Raw genomic sequence first — 27,341 nt, forward strand, 5'->3', positions numbered from 1 at the left:
AACTCCTTAACTGGCAACTGAAAATACAGTAGATTAGTCACATCATGTAGTTCTAAACAAATTCTACAGAATTAAACAGTGGCATTTACTGAAAATCACTGAAGTGTGTTCATCTGTGCACCAGAAGTTGATGGACCGTCCTCCTGCTGTTCTTCCACACACTGGGGGGAAATATAAGAATGTCTGTTTATACTTAGATATAAACTTAGATTCTATAGGCTACTCCACATACAAATGTGAATGTGTAGATCGTCTGATCTGTAGACACATAATATTAACATTACCTCTGTAGGTCTCTCTATGGCAGCAGAAACTGTTTCATCCCCATCGTCCAGTGAAGATGAGCATTTGGTCGAGTACACTTTATAATATATTATAAAGTGTACTCGACCAAATGCTCATCTTCACCAAATGCTCACCAAATGCTCACCAAATGCTCACCAAATGCTCACCAAATGCTCACCAAATGCTCATCAAATGCTCAATACCCCGCCATTTTAGGTTAAAAAGTTAGCTAAGCTAATTAAGTGTACTAGCAGCTAAATAAATATCACTGAAGCATAGGCCTTTTCAACTGTCAGGTTAAGTCGAAAAGATAAGTTTTAGTTAAAAGAAACAACGTGTTTTTACTTATTTCACTAATTGATAGGCGGACAACCGTTCAATTTATGTTGCTGCATTTACTGCTTGCTGTTAGTAGCTAATGGCTCTTTTTTTTTTTTACGTCTGTTTTAAGCTCCCCACGTGGACTTGCCCCAACATGCTTGCATAGTCTACAGATGTGGTAGCATCAGTTAAACATTGTGGTCTTAGATGATAAGAAGGTCGTTTTGAACATGAATGATTGTCGTTTTTGCGGCAGAACATTGCAAACGTTGAGGGGTTATGTGTTGCACTGTAGGATTCATAGAAACGAACCACGCTGTGTTTTTAAGTGTGAGAGCACTGATTGCAGGCAGACATTTTGCACATATACAGCATTTAAGAGTCACTTCTATCGAAAGCACAATGTGCCAGCGCCGTCTGTTAGTGCTAACACTGGCACAGCCATCTCTAGGTCGTCCTCAGACGAGCCTTCCATCGTTGCCTCCAGGCATCCCGATTCTCCATGCATCTGGCCAGTTCGTTGGTGCTCTGGGCTCCTGCCTCCCTCTTGAGTATGTCCACGTATGTTAGCGTGGGGCGTCCTCTTGACCGATGGCCATGTGTTGGTTCCCATAGCACCAGCTTGCTGGCTGGCAGCTCTCGATGCCTTCGGTAATGTCCTGCAAGTCTCATTCTCCTCGCAGCAATCTTGTTGCTCACTCTTGATACTCCCTCATACAGGATTTTGTTGGTTACATGCACACTCTTACTGATATTAAGCACTGCACGCAGCATCCTGGTGTAGCACCCGTCCAGGGACTTCTCTAGGGTTGGATTCAGGGTCCAGCATTCACTGCCGTAGAGGAGAACAGACTCTACTGTCGCGTAGAAGAAGCTGAGCTTGATTTGGCGGGAGAGGTTGGAGTTCCATACACTGTTCATACCGTTCAGGGCCCTCCATGCAAGTGCCTTCCTCACTTTTAGATCTTGCTCAGTTGAGTTGACCCATGCGCCCAGGTACTTAAAGTCCTCAACTTCTTTCAGCACAGTGTCTCCTTCTGTTATCAGAGGTTGATGTTCTGGTGGAACGTTGTAGGTCATGACCTCAGTTTTCTTTGCATTTAACCTAAGGCCAACCTTGGTGCACTCTAGCTCCACCCTGTGTAGTAGTTCCTGAGCTTGTTCCATGTTATTGGAGAGCAAACTGATGTCATCCGCATAGTCAAGGTCTGTTAAGACTACTGCCGGGTGCCGACTTGACTTCCTTGGTGTCAACATGAAGCCAAGTTCCTGCTCTCGCCCACTGATTGCCTTCTTGAGCGCATAATCAAGGACTATGATGAAGAGGAAGGGGGCTAATGTATCCCCTTGCATAAGTCAGGATGTCAAACTCCTCGCTGTTGCCATCTGGAGTCACCACCCTGGCCCTTGTTCCTGAGTACATGGACTCTATTGCCCGGAGTAGGTTCGGAGGCCATTTGATACAGCCATTGTATCAAATTTTATTTGTGAAGAGGCTTCCCAGACTTTAGATGGTGCAACAGAAGAAGGTACTGAGTTGCCACCAAATTTCAATGAAACATTTCTTAGGAATGTTTGCTTGTTCTATCTAAAAATGCAAGACAGATCATATGTCCCTAGTCTTACTGTGTGGAGAGAGTGAGCTAGAACAATTTGGATGTGCTAAAGTTTTTGCTGACATGTTATTGGATCTGAAAGATTTTGAAGAAAATGGAGTCACTGCAGGAGGGGAAACAGTCCAAGGGGCTTTGTACTGTATTGCAGGGGATAATTTAGGGTCACACAGCATTGTTGGGTTTACTGAAAACTTTAGTCATTCTCGTTATTTTTGCAGTGAGGTCACCAGAGACGAATTTCAGAAAGAACCCAATCTTTGCGGACAGCAACGAACCACTGATACCTACAACGCTGTTGTTGCCTCTCTGTCTGAGGAGAGAGGTCAGTTTTCAATGATTTGCCAAACTTGTATGTATGCCAACCTGGTCTCCCACCTTGTTTAGGCCATGACATTTTTGAGGGTGTCTTGTCCCATGATCTTGCTCTGTACTTGAATTGTTTGATTCGTCTATTCTTTCTTTGATTAAATACTTTAAGTACAAAGGTTCTGATGCTTTCACCAAGCCATGCTCTGTCAAATCTAGTGCACTCAAACTCTCTGGTCAAACTCCTCATTTTTTGAGGTTGCTTCCTGTTCTGATTGGCGACAAGGTGCAAAATGCAGATGATGACGTGTGGCAGTTGACTCTCCTGCTCAAAGATATTGTCGACATGGTTTGTGCGCAAAAGATTTCGTTGTCACAGGTAGCTTATCTTGACATCATAATCCAAGAGTATCTGGATTCAAGAAAGTGTTTGTTTCCTGAGAGTACTCTAAAACCAAAACTTAGAACTATTAGATTAAACCCCTTATCAGATTATGGACCAGGCGTTTCGAAAGTAAACACAGCTATTTCAAGAGATGTGCCAGGCATTTGAAAAACTTTAAGAATTCAGTACAAAGGTACATCATACAAGAAAGGCGATTTCCTAGTCTTGAATAATGTGACACAACAAAGTACAGGAATGCAGTGTGTTAACATTAATAACTTTATCCATTAACATCATACATCATTGATGAACACAGTGTCATTCCACTGAAACACAGCGTTTTGTCAAAGTGATCTTGGCCATGTTTGAATAGTTAAAAATACTAAAAGTTATAGTTGGCCAGAAATGGTGAATGGAATGATAATTTTAGCCTTAAGTGGTTCTCTATTTTTTATCTCCACTGACTGTAGTTTTGAACTAGCCTGGGTGCCAGCCCGAACCCCGCCCACAACATTTTTTGGTCGGGAAGTTCGGTCTGGACTTGATCCGTTGAGGAGTAATTATGCTCGGCTCCCAGAAGGCCGAGCCAATCAAATTGCCAGGGCTGGCTTTAATCGATGATGGACAGATGACCTGCGGTTACGTAATCACCACGTCATCAAAGAGCGGTTGGGTTGAATTGGTTTTCAACAAAGATGACTGCAGCTGCAGAACTGAGATGTTTAGATTCCGCTATCTTTTATAAACTGTTATAAAATAAATCGACAGCGCATTAATTTTAAAAGACGAACAGAGAACCGCAATCAAGGCATTTGTTGATCGGAAAGATGTGTTTGCCGTCCTTCCTACGGGATTAGGCAAAAGTTTAATTTATCAGCTGGCTCCGATGGTCGCTAAGAAGATGGGACGCAATGAAAACCAATGGAAGGGATGGGCTCACGATCTCTTTTCTCTGAAGCCTCAGATGAACACGCTTCTTCAGCCTGGTTGAGAGGCTGGTTGAAAGTTGAGACAGGGCCGACAAATGCGAGAAGATTTATTTGCTTTATTGTCGAGATCTATCCTAAACGGAGAACTTGTTCGTATATACATACACCTTTTGTATTTCTCTCAAAAATGCTATTCGTGCTTGTAAGTACTCCGCGAATTCTTAAATTATTTTTACAACAATGGCAAAGATCGTTTACACTCATTAATTTACTACTTCTTCCAGCGTGCGTGCAGTTGAGCTCTGTTGACAACTACGTCACTTACTACGTTGCTCTGATTGGTTGTAGGTCTTTCCAATTGAGCGCAGAGGTTTTTTTTTTCCTGGTTCGGTTAAGACATGCCTCATAATCAAAGCCCTATGGAGCAGTATCAGACTCACATTCTGCCTAGAATATGAGTATGACGAAGTCAGACTAGTTTTGAACCTATTTCATTTTGGAATTAGAGTTGTGTCCAATATAGATACAATATGTACAGTGTTCCTGAGTAAATCTATCAGCTACTTTTGTAATATTTCCTTTTATGTCTTAAATGCTATTTGTAGAGATGACCCAACCATATCTACGTTCCGCCATCACGGAGGTCTTGCCTGACCTTCCAGACGTATCGAGGACATCTTGGTAGAAACTCTTCAATCCCTGGGGATAGAGACCCATGGTGACTTTCAGTTTATTAAAGAAGAGGATTTGTTGTCAGCCTTGAGCCCCATACAAGCCCGGAAGCTGGTTGCTGCATGGAGTCTGAAATGTAAGTTCAGCATTGCTGTTCATGATGTGACCAGTTATCAACATGGCTATATAAGTCCAGTCAAAATATAAAAACATCCATATTATGTCTCTGTTTTGTGTATGTGTATTTTTAAAGGCCAGGGCCAGGAAAGTGGTTCTTCAAGCCTTGCTACCTCACCAGGACCTTTCACGTCTGTGCCGACTCTGTTGCCAATTTCAACGTTGTCGTCCAGCTGCTGTCAGAGCCCAGGTCGCTCTTTTCCAGACTCATTCCAGATTCCATGGGGAGAGTTCCCGAGGCTTTGACGCAGGCTTTGGATAGAGTTAGACGTCCAGGTCCAAGTTTGAGGAAGGAGATGGTTAGAATTGTGGTCCGTGAAATGATGAAAGTAACACCGTCCATAAGTAAAATGAACGCTACTGATGTTGCCAAAAAAATGGTGGCAAAATATCCAAAATCACTTAAAGATGTCATAGAGGGTGACATAATAGCCACTGAATTTGAAACAAATTCAAAACCGAGTTGAAAATGTGAAACGGCCTTCAACACCAAAAATAACGAATTGCCACGACTCTGACACTGACGAAATACCCCCTGAAAAACGACCCACTGGAGAAACAGCCGAAAAGCCAGCAGCAGAAAAAAAGAGAAGCTTAAAAGTCTGTTTAGACAAAGTGATCAAAGTCCAGTTCCTTTGAAATTGCTGATGAAGTCTTTTTTCTATACCCAATGCCAAGAGGTCAACAAAGGGAAAGATGTAAAGTACCTCCTTGAAAACTGATTTCATGGTGAAACCTCCAAACATTTGGTATCTCTGAAAAGCCCTGAATGTGCTCTTTACAGGACACCCAACTGTGACATGTGACTGTGACATGTATGGTGTCAGAGAAAATATAATGTCCACTACAGTGGACAAAAGTCTATTCCTGGGTCCCATCAAAAGTTGATCAAATTGTGTCTAATGTATCAATTGCACTGAGGAAAGGTTCTGAACAAAATTTGCTTAAAGGTAACACAATATATGCTAACAAACTCTGATTCCTTGCAAATAATACTAAATTATGATGAAGGATATAAGTTCTTAAGACCAATAAGAGGGACTCCTCCCTTATTGGATGTCTATGCAAAAAGATCTGTTTGCCCTGATAAGACAACTAGGCATACCAACATGCTTTGCATCTTTTAGTTCTGCTGATCTGAGATTAGCCTGACTACGTCAGACTTCCTACTTCCGCTAATTTCATTTCGCTCCTGTAGTTAGTCTGAGATAGCAGCCTATCTTTCAGTTTTCCACCGGCCTTCGGACGGCCGGGCCAATCAACGAACAGAGGGCGGGCTGAGAGCCGTGACATAGACGCTAAGCGCCGAGTTTTACATTGTAGGTCAGAGAAATCGAAAACCAAAACGAGACACGGGATGCAATCATGGATGCAATTCGCTCTGTTATGGAGAACCAGTGCCGCCGCTCCCACCACGCGCTGTGCGTAGGGAACCAAGAGCTGAGGGGGCACCAAAAAAATAGCGTTCCGGGAGACTCTCGCATATTGATAGCGGCTCACTGATGCCCGCGAATTAGTTAAAATCTCCGGAATCCAGAGCGATCGCGCCCGCGAGACAGAGACTGTGCTCCAAACCGCATAGCGCGTGCACGGCAGAGAGGGAGAGAGAGCAAGAGACCACGCGTGTGCCTGAAGCTTCTCGGGGTAGAGGGCATCATAAAGGAATTATGCTTAGGGCACCAAAATGGCTAGCAGCGGCACTGGCTGTGTTTAAAACATCTAATCCTAAATTTGAGAGTTGGCTACACATATTTTCTTGTTTCACTCAGTCAAAAATAAGTTTCGAGACCGTGATTGTACTGTGGATGCGTAGATTAACGACGCATAATCTGCAAAAGTCGTTTACAGCCATGTTCACTCCGGTATTTCGCTCGCATCATCATGTGTTTACAGTGAAAGTTCGATGCATGATGTCTGTGGTTCGATGCGGCTGTACAGGCGCATAACATACGTCCTAACTAAAGTTATCTGATTGGCTTACAGGTAACCAATGATTTTAAACTTCAGACAATCGCCCCCTAGCGAGAGAGAAAACACTTCTCTATTATGCCATTCCAGACTCTGTCTACGAATCAAAGTGAAGTAGCAGAGTCTGGTATTACCAGGCTAATCTGAGATGGCCTGAAATGATGAACACTATTCTTAAGCAAGAGGGGAAACAAATAAATGTTGATGAGCCTGACTGGTCTTCACTGGAAATGTGGACTTATAAGACAAAACCTTGTCACTGTAGCAAGAATGTTTGGTCACAGATGGCATTGTTTTCTACTAAATGTCATAACGTCACCAGCAAAGCCTATTGGCGAGATAAAAGAGTACTTTTATCGTGTTTGAATTTCAACAGCGTGGTTCTCCTCATGTTCACTGTCTTTTTTGGGTGGAAGATGCTCCGAAGCTCAATGATCATGATTCATTGGGGTAAAAAAGAGGGGGGTTGAAACAGTAAAAGCAAATGTCTTTGTTGATTTTCAAATATCTTGGATTATTTTCAATCCTACAAGGTTTTAACGGATAATGTTGGTTTTAGTATAAGAGTGAAGAGATTGTTTTTAGATAGGATGGCTTAATAGATATGGAGTAAAAATCAAGGACCTCAATGGAAATAAATTAATGCAACTTTATCGTATTATCCTTGACAAAGAAGTTTAGAAAATGTACTGCTACTGTATTGCTACTTGTTATGTCAAATAAACTCAACTTAGCTGTGTAGTTTAAGAGGGCATAATTTCTACTGAAATTCAACCCTGCAGTGGGTTACACAAAACTTGAAATTAACCCAACAAAATGACCCAACAGCCAGAACCCAGGGGGGAAAAAAACAGAGCAAATTTTCGAGTGAGAGGAGACAGAAAGCTGTTATCTTCTATCAAAGCAAACGTGAATGGTGTCGTCTGTTGAATAGACAGTTCTTTTCTTCCCACAGATGCCAGAAGCACACCGACTTTACTCCTTTTGCTGTCACTTTAATATTTTATGATGCTGTTAATGTGCTTGTGCCGTTAAATACAATTATTTGATTTAGACTGTTTAATGTCCATTCACTTCCTAAATTACCAATATATAATTAAATAATTTATATAGCCTAAATAAAATATATAAATTACATTTGCTTGACATGAAATAACCCATAATGAGCTAAAATTAGCCCAGCGATGATTGCATAATAATCGAAATGCTTTTGGAGAAGTACTGGGAGGGAGACAAAAATATTTTATCAGAATTCAATGAGACCCAACCTGTTTAAGTTTCCGGTTTATTTTTCTCAGTAACTGTAGTTCCTTGGGGACGTCACAAAGAGTCCTAAACCCACCCCTTTCTGAACAGACATAAAAGAAACTGAAGCATTACTTCTGTATAGTCATTCAGCTCCTGACACAAGATGAATCTGCAGGTCTCCGTCGTTCTTCTTTTCATTTCTCTCACTGGAGGTACAGAAAACAGCAAGTATTGAAATGCATTATTTTCTATTCATACTGTAGAGCGCTAACTCAATGTCTCTCTCTGTCTGTAAGGTTATGCTCTCAAGTGTTACTCCTGCACATCTGTGACGGGTTCTTGTGCAGGAACAGAGCAGATATGTACAGCTGCAGATTCTGCATGCTTTAAGATCGAAACATCCAGTAAGTCCAGTATAATGTGGAAATCTGCTGTATAAGTGATACCGCTGGAGAGAAAGTATACTTGTTGACTGCTAATCTTGAAATTGTTTTATTATCTTATTATATTATTAATTTATGTATTTTTTACAGGTTCCTCTAAGGTGTCCGCCTCATCTAAAGGGTGCATACCTGTATGTAAACAAGGGGCTGTAGAGGCCCTTGGAGTGACAGTGACTACGAGCTGCTGTAACACTGATCTTTGCAATGCAGCAGGTATTGGCCTTTGTTTGATCATGCGCTAGCAGTTTGATTTCATCCACAGTAACTTAAAATGAGGAAATTCAGGGCTCTCAAGTCTCACGCATTTCAACCCGTTCACATGCTCACACGCCACACCTTGTATTTCTCACGCTGAGGAGTAAGGGTTAACTTGTCCCGCTATACAATTAATGGACGAGGCGCAGGCAAACGGAGCGAAGTTCTCTGCCGAGTTCATAGCATCTGTCTTGAGTTATTCAGAGTTAAATGCCAGCTACCAGCCAATCAGAAATAGTTGTTTCTGGGTAAATTACGTGTTCCCGCTGCAAGCACGTTCGTTACTAGGCAACAAGCGCACACACAGAGTGGAAGTTGGAAGAGTAAGATCGGATGAATTCGGTTTGCGGTAGGAACCTCTTCATGTTTTTTAATTTTTTTAGCATTTTGATTTTACGATTCCTGGACGAAATCTCCTGCCTGTGATCAAAGAGTTGATGATGTTGAGAAGTAGCCTATAGCCAAATTCGTGCAAAATAATTTTTGATGCAGTCAAAAACTCTCCAACTGCTTTTAAAGGGGTCATCGGATGCAAAATGTACTTTTATAATGTGTCTTTGCAGTGTGTGGACACAACCACCATACAATGAAAAAATCCATTAACTTTTTTATTTATCTTCAAAAAGCCAAAAAGTTGTTGCTGATTATCATTTAAAGAGACATGCACCGAAACAGGTCGCTGTGAACAGAGCTGTTTTTGAGGAGGTAAAAGGGTGTTTTACACAACCATTGAGGAATTTTAACCAAAGTATGTTACAAACTTTACATGAAGACCCCAAAGAATCAAATCGAACTCCAAACTTTTGATAAAACTTGAGATCCCTGGAAATTATACAAACAATAATTCAATATGAACTAGTGATTGTTAATAAGCAGCACAATATTAAATAATATTATCAATATTATTATCAATATTATTATTAGTAGTGGAGTGTTATTAATCCTAATTTCCTTCCTGTGTTGATTAGATGGAGTGTATAAGGGAAGCTTCCTCTTGCTCGTGTCTCCTCTGCTCTTCTACTTCCTGTTTCAGTGAGTCCAGCTGAACTTCAGATTCTACAGCAAACACCATCAAACAAACGCAATATGATACACAATATGAATAAAGCTTGTTTGTTGCTCTGCTGTTCTTTGGTTTAAGGAACTGAAAATGTACTTTTTTAACATAAAAAAATTACTGCATTAAAACTACCATATTTATTCAAATCAAAATTATCAATCAAAATTATTCTAGAATGTAATAAATAATTGAAGAAAAACTTTGCCTTTAATTGTGATGAATGACTAATAAAATATTTACTTATGTGTAATAAACATCTCAGTGAGTGACTGGAAATTTGTTTAACTTTTGGTTCAATTAGTAAGTGTCACGGGTGGTAGTATAAGTAGAGCACGAAGACAAAGACTGCAAGAACACAAGCCCTGTGGTCGAAATCGCCCCATATACCCTTAACCCTCTGGGGTCGGCAATCACGCCGGTGTGATCTGCTCGCTTTTTTTCTTATCAGTGCAAAACAGACTCAAAATACTCTGTTGATTTTGATCTTACATATAAGTGTTACACATCATTCAAAACTGTTAAATGTCTTCTTTTATTTGTGTACACTCATAATAAAAACGAAATGTTGTGTTGTTTTCGTAAAAATAAAGAAACAAGCATTATGCGCGTTCTGCCGACTCTCAATGTGAAGTTCATTCTGAAACACGACAGAAAATGACCTGTAACTCAGTGAATGTTTCCCACACAGACTTGAAACGTATGTCTTTACAATGCTTGGAGTCTCTATTTCTTTAATGATGAAATTTAATGAAATTAAATGGAGTTTAATGAAATTATATAAAAAACAAATATTCTCTATTTAAGTAATCCGTATGAAAGTGTGGCAGGTGGAATAGATATAACTGGGCTTAGACCCAGACAAATAGCAGACTACGCCACAATGGGACTTACACCCAAAGACTTAGTGACTTTTCGCTAACCAGGCACTCAGGTTCGTGAAGGGATCAGCCAGAGACAGTGGTCGAATACAAAAATATATTTTTATTATTATTAATTTTCTTTTTATAAAAATGTAAAACCAACGGAGCCGTACACACCAGAGTCACTCCAAAGATTCAAGATTTCACAACCAACATATAATACAAATTTCACAGCAAATAGAATGTACTTGACACCGAAACAAATAACAAACACACAATATAGTCTAGTCACAACGCGCGCACACACACACACACACACACACACACACAGACACACACACACACACACACACACACACACACACACACACACACACACACACACACACACACACACACACACACACACACACACACACACAACCAAGAGGTGAAGATAGGGCTGAAACTTACCAGTGGGAGGCTAGTGGCCCGAGCAATGAGCATCCATAACACAACACCCCACTCACACGTGCTAAGTTTCACACCCACGCACCACAAGGGAAATGATCACACTTGGTGAACACACAACCACTGCACACAGCACGGGACCCACCACCGCAAGGGGCACTGCTCCCACTGGCGGTCTTCAGCACCTGGACAAAAGACAAACACGTGAAAATCAACCAAAATTACACACAACAATTGCAATACACTGGTAAATCCAAGATGGTACTAGGGTTAAAAATATGAGTAGCAATTAAATCACGCACATCAAACTACAAATTAAACAAACAAAATATCATAGACCATCCAGCACAATGGGGCAAAAATGCCGTCTGGATTAACCCCCAGTTAGCGATCTTTGGTCGGGGTAGACAAATGAAAACAAATAAATAATCAACCCAAATAAATCAGAAATAACGCTCTTGTATATCAGCAGCAGAAAAAGTCCTCCATACAAGAGCTTAAATAAACAAACAAAACAACAATGAGCCTATAAAATATAGACCAAAACAATTACAGTCAGTGGTGTCAGTCCATCAAACACTCAACACTTAAACCATGAAACTGGCTATATGATGTTCAATAAAACTAATTCACGGTATAACAGGAGGAAAGAGATCACCAGGAAGCTGCCGATTAACTTGAGCAAACCACGGTTCCACTAATTCTAGGTCCCGGGTGAAAAAGCAGCCGCAGTTGTTGACGTTAGCGTGTTATATCCGTGAACAAATCGTGACATTAAAAACGTAAGCAAAGAAGCAGATGTTCGGCGCTGATGTCGCCCACTGGCAGCTACCCCCCGGCTAGAAAGCCTCTTCCTTTGATAAATAGCATTGGGTCACGGCCCCAGGCTCTGATCGCCAATAACCGGGCGCACCCTCAGCTGATAACAGGGCTACTGCCGCAACGGGGCTTCTGCGACGCTACCACAGAATAGATGACCAAGACAGACATCAGACAGATAGGCCGGCAGGTAGACAGGACAACAGTCGCATGTCCATGACGTCGCTTGTCAAAAGAAAAGTCCCGGTTTATAAAGGGCAAAACAAAATCGTGAATGTCGCGAGCCATACGAGGCCACCAGAATCGTTGCCTGACTAAAAAACTAGTACGATTAACTCCTGGATGGCAAGCCACGTTGGAGCCATGACCCCACTGGATAATGTCAGACCGTAATCCCTCCGGCACAAACAAACGATTCGGTGGGCACCCGGGCGGAGGCGTTACCCCTTCTAGGGCGCTCTTGACCCTCGACTCGACCTCCCATGAGAGTGTGGAAATGAATAGAGTCTCCGGCAAAATGCACTCGGGAGTAACCGGGCGTTCGGAAAAATAAAATATACGAGATAACGCATCGGGTTTGATGTTCTTGGAACCTGGACGGTAAGAAAGAGAAAAATCAAAACGACCGAAAAAAAGTGCCCACCGAGCCTGCCTGGAGTTCAATCTTTTAGCAGTTCTGATGTACTCTAGGTTCTTGTGATCAGTCCAGACGATAAAAGGTACCCCCGCACCTTCTAACCAGTGGCGCCATTCCTCCAACGCTAACTTAACTGCCAACAACTCTCTGTTACCAATGTCGTAATTACGTTCGGCTGGGGACAATCGATGAGAAAAAAACGCGCACGGATGCATCTTGTCGTCTACAGGGGAGCGTTGGGCAGTGGCGCCTCCAGGGGGGGGCCAGGGGGGGCCACGGCCACCCCCAAAATGACACTGGCCACCCCATTGGCCCCCCCAACCAGAAAGAGTGGAGTTTTTAGTATAGTGATTTTATTTTATAAATTAACATAGACATTAATGAAACACTATATTTAAAAAATAAAATAATAAACTTGTATGAACTGTATAATACGCTCTCAACCCCTCCCCCTCTTTACGCGCATTGCGGCAACTTCGCGCAAACACGTGCAGCCGCAATACCGCGAACTCGAAGCATGCAGCAGCAGCGTTTGGTTCGTTCAAGTTCAGGAGGATCAAGCAACGCAGGAGAGGAAACTTATAATGTAAGTAAAACTTGGTTTTCGTATGTCATATAAAAATTATGTCATTAATTGCTCACACTCGTGTCATTTCTAAACGTGTAAGACCTCCGTTCATCTTCAGAATGCAAATTAATACAGCGGAGTATGACGTTCAAGGCCCAGTAAGTTCCTAGATCCGATGATCGAAAAAGTAGTGTGTCATCAGTGGTTAAACTGTAATTTTACGAAGCTACGAGTACTTGCTCAAATAAAACAAAAATGACAGCTTTATTCCACATTTTCATCTCTGTCTGCGTGACTTGCATGTGTGGTGACCGACTCGTTAATTGCAGAGAGTCCATGACGGATTTCCGTCAATATCAGAGTTCCCCCCTGTCCTTGTGTCTTAAATCCACTTTTCATAATTTTAAGGCCGTAAATTTGCTCACATTTATCAAATAGTGTAATAAATGTCTTCATTTTAGTTTGAATGGGTCTTAAATTAAGGAAGGACGAGGTGTATTCACCCTTCTGAGGGGAATGTGATCAAAACCTGGAGTGGAGCGAAAGCACGTTCCTCTCTGCACTCACTGCGTTCTGTTATCACGCCGCCGGAATCCACTCCGGGTTTTCCATTCCCGCTTACGGAAAAACTGTTCACAGAAGGTGCGAGTCGAGCGCGAATTCCAGCGCGACGCTTCAGTTAATGGTCAGATGTAAGTAGCTAAACCAAACAAGATGTCAGTTTTAATGATCAATTGCTGTCTATGGCCCTCGGATTTCATAAAAAATATCGTAATTTGTGTTCCAATGATAAACGAAAGTCTTAAGGGTTTGGAACAACATGAGGATGAATATTTATTGACTGATTTTTCATTTTTGGGTTAATTAACCCTTAATATTACTGCATCAATTTGTCTATAAATTATTGCAGATTTGGGTAACATGTAATGCACTGTCATTTGCTCTAAAGTTACAAATGTAGAACAGTTAGTCAGTGTTTCCCATTAATTTATTAGACTATTGTGACAAGTACTATTTTATTAATGTATGTCTAAACAACAGAAACAGAAAATATGCAATTTAAACTCTGACTGGATATTTTCACACAAATATAGGGTTTATGAAGATTAATAAAAATGAAGAGGAAGGCAGTCAACATATCCACCTTCTTCAGCAAAACGTCTGTGCATTCTGAGAAAGGTAATGAGGCAGTTAGGATGGAGGACCAAGTCCAAGAGAGTACAGAATGCAACAGACAGCAGCTGGAAGAGATGGACAGACAAGAGACGGACAGACAGCAGCTGGAAGAGACGGACAGACAAGAGATGGACAGACAGCAGCAGGAAGAGACGGACAGACAGCAGCAGGAAGAGACGGACAGACAGCAGCTGGAAGAGACGGACAGACAAGAGACGGACAGACAGCAGCAGGAAGAGACGGACTGTGACCCATCAGGTATGGACTGCTGTGCTGCACTCACTAACAGCACACTTAGCAAATATTCCTGAAGGTGTTTAGGCTTTCTCAGGGGACCTTAACAAATGTCCAAGGGGGTCTTAAACATTTTTTTCATATATTTTTTTCAAATGAATTAAAACAAGTAAAAATAAGGATATTTGTTAGCATTTGGCTTTTTATGACATTTTGAGTAGAAATTGTAATTGGGCCTTGAATTTAAAAAGATTGGTAAGCACTACTTTATTTAGACTTTAAAATTGTTCATATCATTTGTAAATATTGTAAAGGCCATGTTGCAGGTTAGAGTACCCAGTTAGAGTACCCAGTGAGCCAATATATAGAAAACGACTCCCTCACGTGACGTAATATGACGCGATGGTGCTTTTTCAACACGGTCAAGATTTCTACTAAATTTGTGCCTGTATGTTTTGAAAAACAATTTAAAATCCTGCATTAACTTTTCATATGGTATTTTCATACAAGGTTATATATTAATAATAATATTTAAAAAAACCTGCAACATGGCCTTTAAGTAAACTGGGGAGATGTATCTGTCTAACATAAGCATTAAATAAATCATATAATGAATGATCATATACTTAACGAATTGCAATATTAATGCTGCTTTTTGCTTCATTATAGATATATCAAAATCAAGAGATGAGGATCCTAAACAGCCCCATCTAAAGCTCTTTCCAAGAACTGCCCAGGGGGATAGAAGACGCTGTTTTAAAGCAGAATGGTTTAAGACTCACACATGGCTTGAATACTCTCAAAGTAAGGACTCTGCTTACTGCTACGCCTGCAGACACTTCTGTCTTCCAAAATCTGGTGATTCAGTCTTCACATCTGTTGAGGGTTTTCGAAACTGGAAAAAGGCCACTTACAAAGACGGAGGGTTTGCAGCGCACACAAAATCTGAATCTCATGTCAATGCAATGCTAGCATGGACAGAGTATAAAAGATCAGCTACAACCAGCTCTTCTCTGCTGAACTCTTTAAGTAATGAATACGATAAACTGGTCAAGGCAAATCGTGAATATATAAAGACAGTTGCTGAGGTATTGCTACTTACAGCAACACAGAATATAGCTCAGCGAGGCCACAGAGATACGGATGGTAATAAGGGTAATTTCCTTGCTATAATGGAAATGATCGCTAAACATGATGAAACGGTTAAAAGAAAGATGTCAAAACAACACAATGCAACTTACACAGGTCACGGGACACAAAATGAAATTTTGGATTGTCTTGCTGAAATGGTCCGTTCATCTATAATAAGGGAGGTTAAAGAGAGTGAATGCTTTAGTGTAATGGTTGATGAGACAAAAGACGTGAGTAAGAAAGAGCAAATGTCGATGGTCTTAAGATATTACTACAGCGGCACAGTACATGAAAGCTTACTACATTTTGAGGCTGCGCAACACTTGGATGCTGCGGCTCTAACAGACAAAATCATTCAAAAGCTTCAGCTTTATGGCCTTGATTACAAACATAATTTAGTAGGCCAAGCATACGACGGTGCCTCAGTAATGAGTGGGAAAAACTCTGGGGTACAAGCACGGATTAAAAAGGAAGCTCCTTTGGCATTCTATGTGCACTGCAATGCGCACTGCCTAAATCTTGTACTTGTGGACACTGTTAAAACAGTCCCTGATGCGCATTGTTTCTTTTCACTGCTTCAAAAGCTGTATGTCTTTATATCAGGGTCTTACGTCCACCAAAAGTGGTTAGATGTTCAGAAGCAAATGTATGAGGGGCCACCTCGTGAAATGCAACGACTATCAGACACTCGATGGGCTTGTAGATATTTAGCCTGTAAAACTGTGAAAGACAGACTACCGGCTATCATCAAAGTCCTTGAAGAAATTTCACAGGAATCCAATGGAGAGAGGGCTGTTGAGGCACGTGGTATATTAGCTCAAATTGATTTGAAATTTGTTGGACTGCTCGTAATCTTCACTCAAGTTTTTGGAGATGCAAAACACTTGTCTGATGTTTTACAGTCCCCACAACTTAACCTTAGCACTGCCATTGCCCTTGTTGGTTCTCTTATGGAGACTTTTACTGACTACAGAGAGAGATCACACTTTGAGCAGATCTGGGACAATAGTATGAATCTTGCCCAACAGTGCAACATTTCACCTTTAACTCCAAAGCGTGAAGTAAAAGTCAGCTCCAGACTAGATGGACATTGGGTTACCTCTCCAATAGTAAAAAGACAAATGGAAATGGACAAAGACACCTTTCATACATCCACATTTATACCTGTCCTTGATGTTCTGCTCTGTGAATTAAAGAGAAGATTTTCTAAAGACAACTGTGACACGCTGATTGGAATAGAGGCTGTAAACCCTTCCAGCCCAACATTCTGTGATCAAGATGCTATTTCTGTGTTTGCTTCGAAATACAACTGCAGCGTTGATGACCTGAAATATGAAGTTCCTCAGATAAAAAGACTAATTATGAGAAAGAAGAAAAATGGATTAAAAACACCAGAAAATCTACAGGAAATGACAGTGTTTATTGAGCCTTTTAAAGAGGTGTTTAATGAGTTTTTCAAACTCTGTAAAATTGCACTTGCATTGCCTGTCAGCACAGCAGCTTGTGAGCGTAGTTTTTCTGTACTTAAGCGAACTAAGACCTACCTAAGAAGCACCATGAGTGATGAAAGACTGAGTAATTTAGGAATTCTGAGTGTAGAATCAGAAAGAGCTCGGGCCATTAACCTGGAAGATTTTGTTGATCTATTTGCAAGAAGACATGGAAACAGGAGAATAAAGCTGTTTTGATTTTGAGCGACTACAGGCAAAGACAACTGTAGCTACTTTGTCTATTAATCATTTCCTTTGTCTGTAGTCAATGTGCTGTTATGGTTAGGGCTGTTAGGGCTTTATTATTTTATTAGGTTGTTGCATATATAAAATGCATTGACATAACCTATGCCTTCTTACACCCTATGCACACAACTCAATATGAATTAGTATATCTTCTTACTCTGCTTTTATATTCTTAAATAATATTCTAAAATATTATTTTGTAATTAGTAATTGTAGTATAAATATGTGACTAAGAATAATATGCAATATAACTTTCTTAAAGTTTCTTTGTTAACTGTAAAATGTCTACGGTTAGCGATTCTTTCAACTTTTTACATTGCATTACATTTGCAGCAGTGTAACAATTGTTTTAATAAAGTGATGAGTTAACAATCTACGCTTTCTTGTTTACTTTTATTCTCTGTTGAAATGAATGAGTACTCGAAATAAACAGGCTACCTCCAGGTAAATTGCACAGCAACATTTTTTTTTTTTTTTGCTCTATGAATAGTAGTAGGCTACTGAAGTTTTGAAGCCTATAATGTTATATGCTTCAAAAGTAATGAAAACGCCAAACTTTTTGTCTGTCATTAGATTTAGGCATGCAACAGTATTGTGCCACCCTAACATTTTTGCTGGCCCCTTTCGGCCACCCCATGAAAAAAATCCTGGAGGCGCCACTGGCGTTGGGACAACACTGCACCTACTCCCACCTCTGACGCGTCGACCTCCACCACGAACTGACGTGAGGAATCAGGGGCGACAAGAATGGGGGCTGAAACGAAGCGGCCTTTCAGTTTAGCAAACACGGCCTCGGCCGTGTCTGACCACCTGAACGTAGTTCTGAGGGAGGTCAAGGCAGTCAGAGGTGCGACTAGTTGGCTGAAATTGCGAATAAAACGCCGATAGAAATTGGCGAACCCCCGGAATCTCTGCAGGGCCTTGCGAGAGTCCGGGCTTGGCCAATCTACCACAGCCTTAATCTTCTCAGGGTCCATCCGCATCCCTTCAGACGAGACGATGTATCCTAGGAAAGGAACAGACTGTGCATGAAAATCGCATTTCTCCGCCTTGACAAAAAGCCCATTCTCTAGCAACCTCTGAAGCACTCGTCTGACGTGTTGCACATGTTCCTGGAGAGAAGAAGAAAAAATCAATATGTCATCCAGGTAGACATATATGAACTGATCGATCATATCTCGCAACACGTCATTGACCAGTGCCTGGAAAACTGCCGGGGAGTTGGACAGCCCGAACGGCATAATCAAATATTCAAAGTGCCCCCTGGGGGTGTTAAAGGCAGTTTTCCACTCATCCCCCTCCGTAATGCGAACCAAATGATAAGCGTTACGCAAATCCAATTTTGTGAAGACAGACGCTCCCTGCAACCTCTCGAAGGCTGAAGACATCAGCGGCAAAGGATAGGTATTCTTTACCGTGATGTTATTCAACCCTCGGTAATCAATACAAGGTCGCAGAGATCCGTCTTTCTTCCCCACAAAAAAGAATCCCGCCCCCGCTGGAGAAGAGGAAGCGCGGATGAACTTGGTTGCTAGAGAATCAGAAATATATTTCTCCATAGCCTCCCTTTCTGGTCTAGAAAGTGAATATAACTTGCCCTTAGGCGGAGACTTACCTGGCATTAAATCTATAGCACAGTCATAGGAACGATGCGGAGGGAGAGAAGCAGCACGAGACTTACTGAACACTTCATTCAGGTCCAGATACTCTGCGGGCACGTTAGACAAATCCCCTGCTTCCTCCTGAAAAACAGAAACAGGGACAGATGAACAAGCAGAAACAAGACAGGACTTATGACACTCCTTGCTCCACTCCAGCACAGTCTTGTGATGCCAGTCTATACGGGGGTTATGTTTAATGAGCCAGGGATGTCCAAGGACGACGGGTGCAAGAGGTGAATCCATGATGAGAAATGAAATGGTCTCTGAATGATTGCCGGAAGTGATGATAGTAAGATCCTCGGTGGACAGGGAAATGGTGGGAAGCTCTTGTCCATTGAGTGCATTAACTGTAATCCTGTGAGTGAGAGGTCTGAGTGGAATCTGGAGTTCCCGTGCAAAAGAGTGATCCATAAAATTACCTTCATCCCCAGAGTCCAGAAGTGCTCGACAGTCGTGCTGGTGGACTGACCATCTAAGTCTTACCGGGAGGAGCGTGGAGGTAGATGTGGTCGTAGATGAGGTCTTCCTGGCGGAGATCACACCCGATAGTAGCCTCAAGTTTACTATCGGGCTTGACCTTTTACCGGGCAGTTGTAAGCATAGTGTCCCGTACCTCCACAATACAGGCAAAGGCCCTGGGACCTCCGCCTCTCCCTCTCCTCCCGGGAAAGCCGAGCTCGACCCACCTGCATGGGTTCCGGATCGAATGTGGGGCTGACCACGTCCCTCCTGTTGGGCCTCCCGCCCTCAGCTCCTCCGATGGGTCGGGTAGACGGGGTCCGGCGCTCGACCATGGACAGCCGCACGTCCACCCGCAGTGCCAGATCCACGAGCCCGTTCAGAGTGGTGGGAAGGTCCAGGGCGTAGATCTCCTTCTGGACGTGGTCAGCCAACCCATGCAGGAACATGTCCCACTGCGCCTCCTCGTTCCATCCGCACTCCGCCGCCAGGGTCCGAAATTCGATCGAGAAATCGGAAACAGATCTCTCCCCTTGGCGAAGCTCTGCCAGGGTCCTGGCAGCCTCTCTTCCTGAGACGGCACGGTCAAACACCTTCCTCATCTCGGCGGCGAGGGTCTGGAACGAGGCGCAGCATGGGTTCTGGTTCTCCCACACCGCCGTTCCCCACAGCGCCGCCTTCCCAGTCAGCAGGGTCAACACAAAAGCCACCCGGGCTTGTTCGGTACTGAAAGTCTGAGGTTGAAGAGCGAAGTGCATCGAACAGCGTTGGAGAAATGATCTGCAAAAAGCTGGCTCACCGGCGTATGATTCTGGGACAGGTAGGCGGGGCTCTGACTGGGAGAGGCGCGCTGGAGCTGTCGGAGGAACGACCGGTGTGGGCGGCGCAGCGGGACTCTGTAGGCGTTGGATCTGCTGGGTGAGCTCGGACACCTGCGCCACCAATGCTTGTACTGCGCGACCCGTATCACCGATCTCCATTCTCTGGACGGTATGATGGATGAAATCTTCCAAAGATTCCGAAGATGCGCGCCCGCTGCTTCCATTCCTTGGTCAGATCGTTCTGTCATAATCACTGAAGACTGAAACTGGAAACAGTAGCAGGCGATTTAATGAATGACAGGGTGGCAGTACAAACAGGTGGAATAGTGACGCAGGGACTAGATGGTCAGGATCCGTGAGATGTGCGATGGTGAAGTGATGGTGACGACAGGTACTCCCACACGAAACTCGAAGACAGGAACAATGCAGGAACAAGGCAGGAACAGGAGACCGGACACCACAAGACAAACATCAAACAACGATCTGACAATGAGAGGAGATAAGCAGTGAGTATATGTAGAGTGGTGAGATTGCCCGCAGCTGGTGAAGTGATGATGATGGACAGCTGGAGCGGATCAGGTAATGTCAACATTCACGCCCACAAAACCACGCGCTCACACACCACACGCTCACACAACAACATAAACATGAGACTAGAAGGAACAGAGAAAACGTCTACCGTGACATATGTAGTATGGTTTTATGTAAGTATTTTCAAATCTGTCATTTGATAACCATTCTCGATAAGGCAGGATGACCATCTAGGAAGTAGTCCAGGATAGAGGAGATTTTGATGAATATACTCTGCATTGTTAGACTATCATAATCTTCCTTGACAACACTTAAAATGTGTGGCAAAGAGATCTGGGGTGTAATTTCAATGAAGAACAGTGGGGGCTGTATGTCAGAATATTTTCCCCTCATTTTCTTGTAACAAAATAGCTGAACAGAACTATCAATGTATGCATATGATTTACCTTACCCCCCTTTGAGCAAAATGTATCATCCAAATGTCACAGATGTAAAACCTACATAGGATCAGTGATGCATATCTTTTAGGAATGTAGAAAACTTAAATATTTCTGGAAAGCAATACATAATTTCACAGCCAAGGTTTTGCAAACTTCATTGGACAATACACCTGCATGAATTTAAATAAAAAGTTCAAAGATAAGAAGCTATTCTGATGAGAGCACTCATGAACCTACCCTAGTTTCCTACGTTTCCTCCTCCCCATCTCTGCAAATACATCCTCTGCTATTGCAAAAATATGTCTGGAGCTCTGTTTCCAATACGCAGACCCAGGCAGTGGGGATAAAAATAAAATAAAAAATGGTGTGAAATTCAGAATGATACCGTCATTGATGAGCTGGGGCAAACTTCAGAATGAATTTGTTCCAATACTCCAGCCCACAACACAGACCTTTAATTCCAGGGGTATCGATAAGCAAATTTCCTTGACTATCAGTCAAGACTATGCTTGTTTCAGGACCCAAAGCAAGGGCTTCTTTTACTTGTGTTTTCATTGTTGACAAACAGGCCTCACTCTCCTCGAAAGGAACAACTAATGCCTTGTCCTGCACTAGTTTGTCACCCTCAAGTTGTCCAAGGAAAATGGTTCTGTGGGAACACACACAAACACACTGTACCTATCAGAAGTGGTTACTTTAAACACTTATATCTGCATAACTTTGAAATTGCATTTCACTGCACTGGCATTTTGTCAATGCTGACCAATTTCTATCTGCTAAAAAGTAAGTTTTTACACTTACCTTTGATACATTTTGGGGCTAACTGCAGGACTAACTGCACGTGTAGCTGTTGCAGTGGCAGATCGGGAAAAGCTGAAACGAGGTCGACTGTCCAGGGTTTGGGTGAAATGGGACTGGGCTAGGGAGTGGCCCACATGCATCATCACCCATCACCTGGAAGGTACTCCCAACATTCATGAGGTCCAAACAACTGAAGAATCCAGATGAACCTGGGAAAACTGAAATCCCCATGTCATTGATCAAGTAAACACTTGACTGTGTAATCTAGACAAAGGAGACAAGAGAACAGCACAAGATCAGAATACAAATTAGTAAGAATATTACGCTATACTTTGGACCAACAAATTGTCATTAGCTTTCCAGGACTGGAAACTCTGGTGTCTTGAAGAAGGCATCTTAATATGCAAGTGAAAAGTCGTTACGTATTGTCAAGTATTGTGACCCTTACTCGAAATTGGCGTTCTGCATTTAACCCATCCAAGTGCACACACACAGCAGTGAGAGAAGTGAACACACACATGCACACACACTGTGAACACACACCGTGTGTGTACAGTAATCTTGATTTTTTTTTTTTTTTTTTTAGAACGACTGACCAACAATTAGTATTTTTATTTTTTTATGTTTAACTAGTCAACTTAAAAACTAAAAGTTAGTTTTAGTTAAATTCTCTTTTATTTGTTCTATTCACTCCAGGAATGCGTGACACCAGAGGCGTTGATCAGCTGCGCCATCGCGCGGTCGGCATCATTCATCTCTTAACGGTTGCTAATGTTTTACTGAAAAACGCTCGATTTTCTTGATTAATTATAAAAACCTGCCAAAACAATAAATTCTAATTAATAAAAAAATCGCCCAGCCTTAATTTTTCAGGTTTATATGACTGCAGGTTTGGTTTCTGACATGGGCCATGAGGCAGGTTGTGCTTTTGCGTTGTTAATGTAACTTTATATTTAGGCTCGATATGTAACTTAACATTCAGGCTAAATGTAAATTTAACACTTAGAAAACATTACCAATTGTAAAATGAAGCTTAATCGGAAGAATCTGAAGAGTTTTTATACTGAATTTAATCTAAAAAAAGTTTATTTTTACATTCTAGGATTAAATCATTTTTACGAGAGCAAACCTTGAAAATCCTGGCCAAGTTGTCCACTGTAACATCGTCCTCCCTGAGAACTGCGGCCAGAGAGCCTCTTTTTAACGTGTATGTGCCAGTGGTAGACATTGTGCTAGACTTTGCAGGAACATTAAACGGCGCCAATTTGGGCATCTGCACAATCTGCTGAGTCTACGTCACATCCGTTTAGAACCAGCAGCCACACTTGTTGGTTTTATTTTTATCTCAATATTTATTTGTTCTATTTTATATCCTGTATGTTGTAATTTTATAATCAACAGCATATCAGATTGTAAAGTAACATTTATTTTATAGAATGTTACAGTTAGGAAGCACACTTTAGTTTAGTGATTGGGGGGATTAATCAACTAGATTAAACCCAGAATAATTTGAGAACAAAGTAAAATTTACATACAAAAATTAACATAGGATTTAGCAATAAAGATATCTTTGGACTTTTGCACATCAACAAGGAATGATAATTTGCATCACTGAAAAAGCTATGTAGAAAACTGAATTTAGGAGAAAACTGTAAACATTTTTTAAGTAAATTAATTAATTTGATGCACTTTGAGAGTTCGAAAATAAGAGCTTCAATCCATGTTCAGTGTGCAAATTGAACAAACAAAAAAAAATATCTAAAAAGGGTCTAGAACCGCCCCTGGTCAGAATGTGTTCTTCCTCATGCTACTGTTATGCAGGTAATGTCACGAACACACACAAGACGAGAAGATCCAATTGCAGTATTTATTATAAGGGTAATAATCCGTACTCACAAACAGTCCAGGCAAGGGTCGAAGTCAACAGGTAATCCAAAGAACACAAGATAAACACGAACAACAGGACCGGAAGTGTGGGGACAATATACAAGGACTCCGTGACAAACACTGAAACAGACAGGGTATATATACACAAGTGCAAACAAGGTGACGAGAAACAGCTGAAGGAAATGAACAATCAGTGACAGACAGGATTATGGGAAATGTAGTGAAAATGCCTAGACACCGTGAAAACTGAGACCTCTAGTGTTAAACCCAGGGAACCACCAGACACTGTGACATAACCTCCCCTCTACGGAGCGGCTACCAGACGCTCCAAGACTACAAGAAACAAACAAAACAAGAGTCCAGGCGGGAGGAGGAAAGGTGGAGGATCAGGGGGTGGGATGGGGGGCCAGGTCCATGGAGGGGAACAGGAACAAGGGGGAACGGCTTAAGCGACGGCCAGGGCGAAACAGACAATCCATCTGGCGGCCAGGGCGAAGCAGACAGTCCATCGGGCGGCCAGGGCGGTGAAGACCCCTCGGGCGGCCACGGCGGTGAAGACTCCTCGGGCGGCCACGGCGGTGAAGACCCCTCGGGCAACCACGGCGGTGAAGACCCCTCAGGCGGCCACGGCAGTGAAGACCAGGGTGAAGACGACCACTCGGGCGGCCATGGCGGAGGCGACCAGGGTGAAGCCGACCACTCGGGCGGCCATGGCGGTGAAGACCAAGGCGGAACAGAGACAGACCCTGGCTCAGGAACAGTCACAGACACCACCGGCTCAGGAACTGGAACAGACACCACCGGCTCAGGAACTGGAAGACACCACCGGCTCAAGAACTGCAACAGACACCACCGGCTCAGGAACTGGAACAGACACCACCGGCTCAAGAACTGCAACAGACACCACCGGCTCAGGAACTACAACAGCAACAGACACCACCGGCTCAGGAACTGCAACAGACACCACCACCACGGGCACCGGCTCAGGAACAGACACGGGCACCGGCTCAGGAACAGACACGGGCACCGGCTCAGGAACAGGCTCGGCAGGCGTGACGTGAAGCTCAGGCTCGGCGGGCGTGACGTGATGCTGGATCGGGGCAGGCAGGGCGAGCAGCTCGGGCGGGGCCGGCAGAGCAGCATGCCTAACCAGCGCGTCAGGGATGGCAGTCACCCCTGGGATGGTCTCTGGGTTAGGAACCACCGGACGGTCCGTTGAAGAGGTCCTTCTCCTTCTCCTCTTCCATCTCCGGACCACCGGAATCGGAACCACCAGACCTGACTCAGGAACAGACACTGGCTCCGGCTCTGGAACAGCAGACACTGGCTCCGGCTCTGGAACCGCAGACACTGGCTCCGGCTCTGGAACCGCAGACACTGGCTCCGGCTCTGGAACCGCAGACACTGGCTCCGGCTCTGGAACAGCAGACACTGGCTCCGGCTCTGGAACAGCAGACACTGGCTCCGGCTCTGGAACAGCAGACACTGGCTCCGGCTCTGGAACAGCAGACACTGGCTCCGGCTCTGGAACAGCAGACACTGGCTCCGGCTCTGGAACAGCAGACACTGGCTCCGGCTCTGGAACAGCAGACACTGGCTCTGGAACAGCAGACCCTGGCTCCAGCTCTGGAACAGCAGACACTGGCTCCGGCTCTGGAACAACAGACACTGGGTCCGGCTCTGGAACAGTAGACACTGGCTCCGGCTCTAGAACAGCAGACACTGGCTCCGGCTCTGGAACAGCAGACACTGGCATGTCCAGGATCCGAGCTAGACGCTCCAAATAGTCCATCATTGCCTTGGCGGCCCCACAAATGGGCATCTCTAGACCCGTCTCAAACTGGGCAGACGGGACGTGAACAGTCTCTGGCTGGGCAGACGGGACGTGAACAGTCTCTGACTGGGCAGACGGGACGTGAACAGTCTCTGACTGGGCAGACGGGACGTGAACAGTCTCTGACTGGGCAGACGGGACGTGAACCAACTCTGACTGGGCAGACGGGCTGTGTCTCCTCCTCCTCCTCCGTCCATGATGGCGTCTCGGTGGCATCAAACTCACCATCTCTGGGGAATTTACCGTCTCCTCTACGAACCTGGTGGCTATGGTCTCCTCATTCCTTCTAGCACACATTGAAAAATAGGCCAACAAAGAAATCGAGGATCCTTCATCCTTTCCCGGAGGAAAAATCTCGCCACGCGGTATCCACATACCGACCGGATCGTATCCGTACTGCTGGATCTATTTGTGACGGAGTCCTTCTGTCACGAACACACACAAGACGAGAAGATCCAATTGCAGTATTTATTATAAGGGTAATCCGTACTCACAAACAGTCCAGGCAAGGGTCGAAATCAACAGGTAATCCAAAGAACACAAGATAAACACGAACAACAGGAACGGAAGTGTGGGGACAATATACAAGGACTCCGTGACAAACACTGAAACAGACAGGGTATATATACACAAGTGCAAACAAGGTGACGAGAAACAGCTGAAGGAAATGAACAATCAGTGACAGACAGGATTATGGGAAATGTAGTGAAAATGCCTAGACACCGTGAAAACTGAGACCTCTTGTGTTAAACCCAGGGAACCACCAGACACTGTGACAGGTAAGAGAGGACCCCAAAAGCGATTTAACAAAAAATAGAGTCTTTAATGATATCAGAGCAATGATGAAAAACAAATCCTCTTCTTGAGAGATAATGATGAACTAAACAACCCGCAGAGAGGGCGATTAAAAAATGAAACAAAAAACTTCTTCAGATAACTTCAAAAGGGTCTGTTGTGGCAAAAATTCATCAAACAAACATCACTGCGTAAGGGAGACTCAGAGTCAAATTATAAAAATTATAAGTATTTATTCTTGCAAGAATAGGAGCAGTCTAATACACAGTTGTTACCCTGTGCAGAAGAGTGACACACCCCCAGACAGACTGAACCAGCTTTTATCTCCGTTCCAAGGCCTTCTTCCCAGAGCCTTCCTCCCAGTAGTCTTCCATTCAGTAATTTTCCATAGACAAGGAAGCCATAACACTAGTTTAGATTCGTCACTAGAGCCAACTCCTAAGCCCTCCTTCACCAAATGGCCTTCTGACATCTAGGTCAGAGGTCCTTGTTCGTCTGTTCTCTGGAGTGTCTCTCCCTTCTGCCTCCCCAGGTACATAAACATCATCTTCTCTCACTACAAGTGAGAGACACACATGTGACATTCTTTGAATCATCTATATTTTACTAAAGATCAATGAATATCATAAAACCGCCACCACAGGTCTTTAGGCAGCAGTCGAGGAAAGCTCTGTTAGTGGCGACAGGCTGCAGGTCTCTCAGAGATAACCAGGATCAAGAGTATACAGCAGTTACCAGATCACTCTCAGCATCAGATGAACTGGGTAGAATACAAACATAGATGATTAGCAGATAGCGCTCGACAGATGGACACCAACAGGACTAGGACTGACACA

General features: G+C 43.3%; 1 protein-coding gene and 1 long non-coding RNA gene across 2 annotated transcripts in view; both read left to right on the forward strand.

The window, feature by feature from the left end:
- The window catches only part of LOC306999438, a 743,560-nt gene that overhangs the window by 408,109 nt on the left and 308,110 nt on the right, over positions 1 to 27,341 (forward strand). The gene's annotated exons all lie outside the window — the stretch shown is intronic.
- Positions 8,006 to 9,908, forward strand: LOC306999155 (lymphocyte antigen 6B-like). Its single transcript, XM_079613634.1, has 4 exons — positions 8,006 to 8,119; positions 8,204 to 8,311; positions 8,441 to 8,563; positions 9,574 to 9,908. The coding sequence occupies exons 1-4, from the start codon at positions 8,071 to 8,073 to the stop codon at positions 9,639 to 9,641; spliced, it is 348 nt and encodes a 115-aa protein (XP_079469760.1). The 5' UTR covers positions 8,006 to 8,070; the 3' UTR covers positions 9,642 to 9,908.

This window comes from Phoxinus phoxinus (genome assembly GCF_949152265.1).
Source record: "Phoxinus phoxinus genome assembly, chromosome: 5".
Classification (NCBI taxonomy): Eukaryota; Metazoa; Chordata; class Actinopteri; order Cypriniformes; family Leuciscidae; genus Phoxinus; species Phoxinus phoxinus.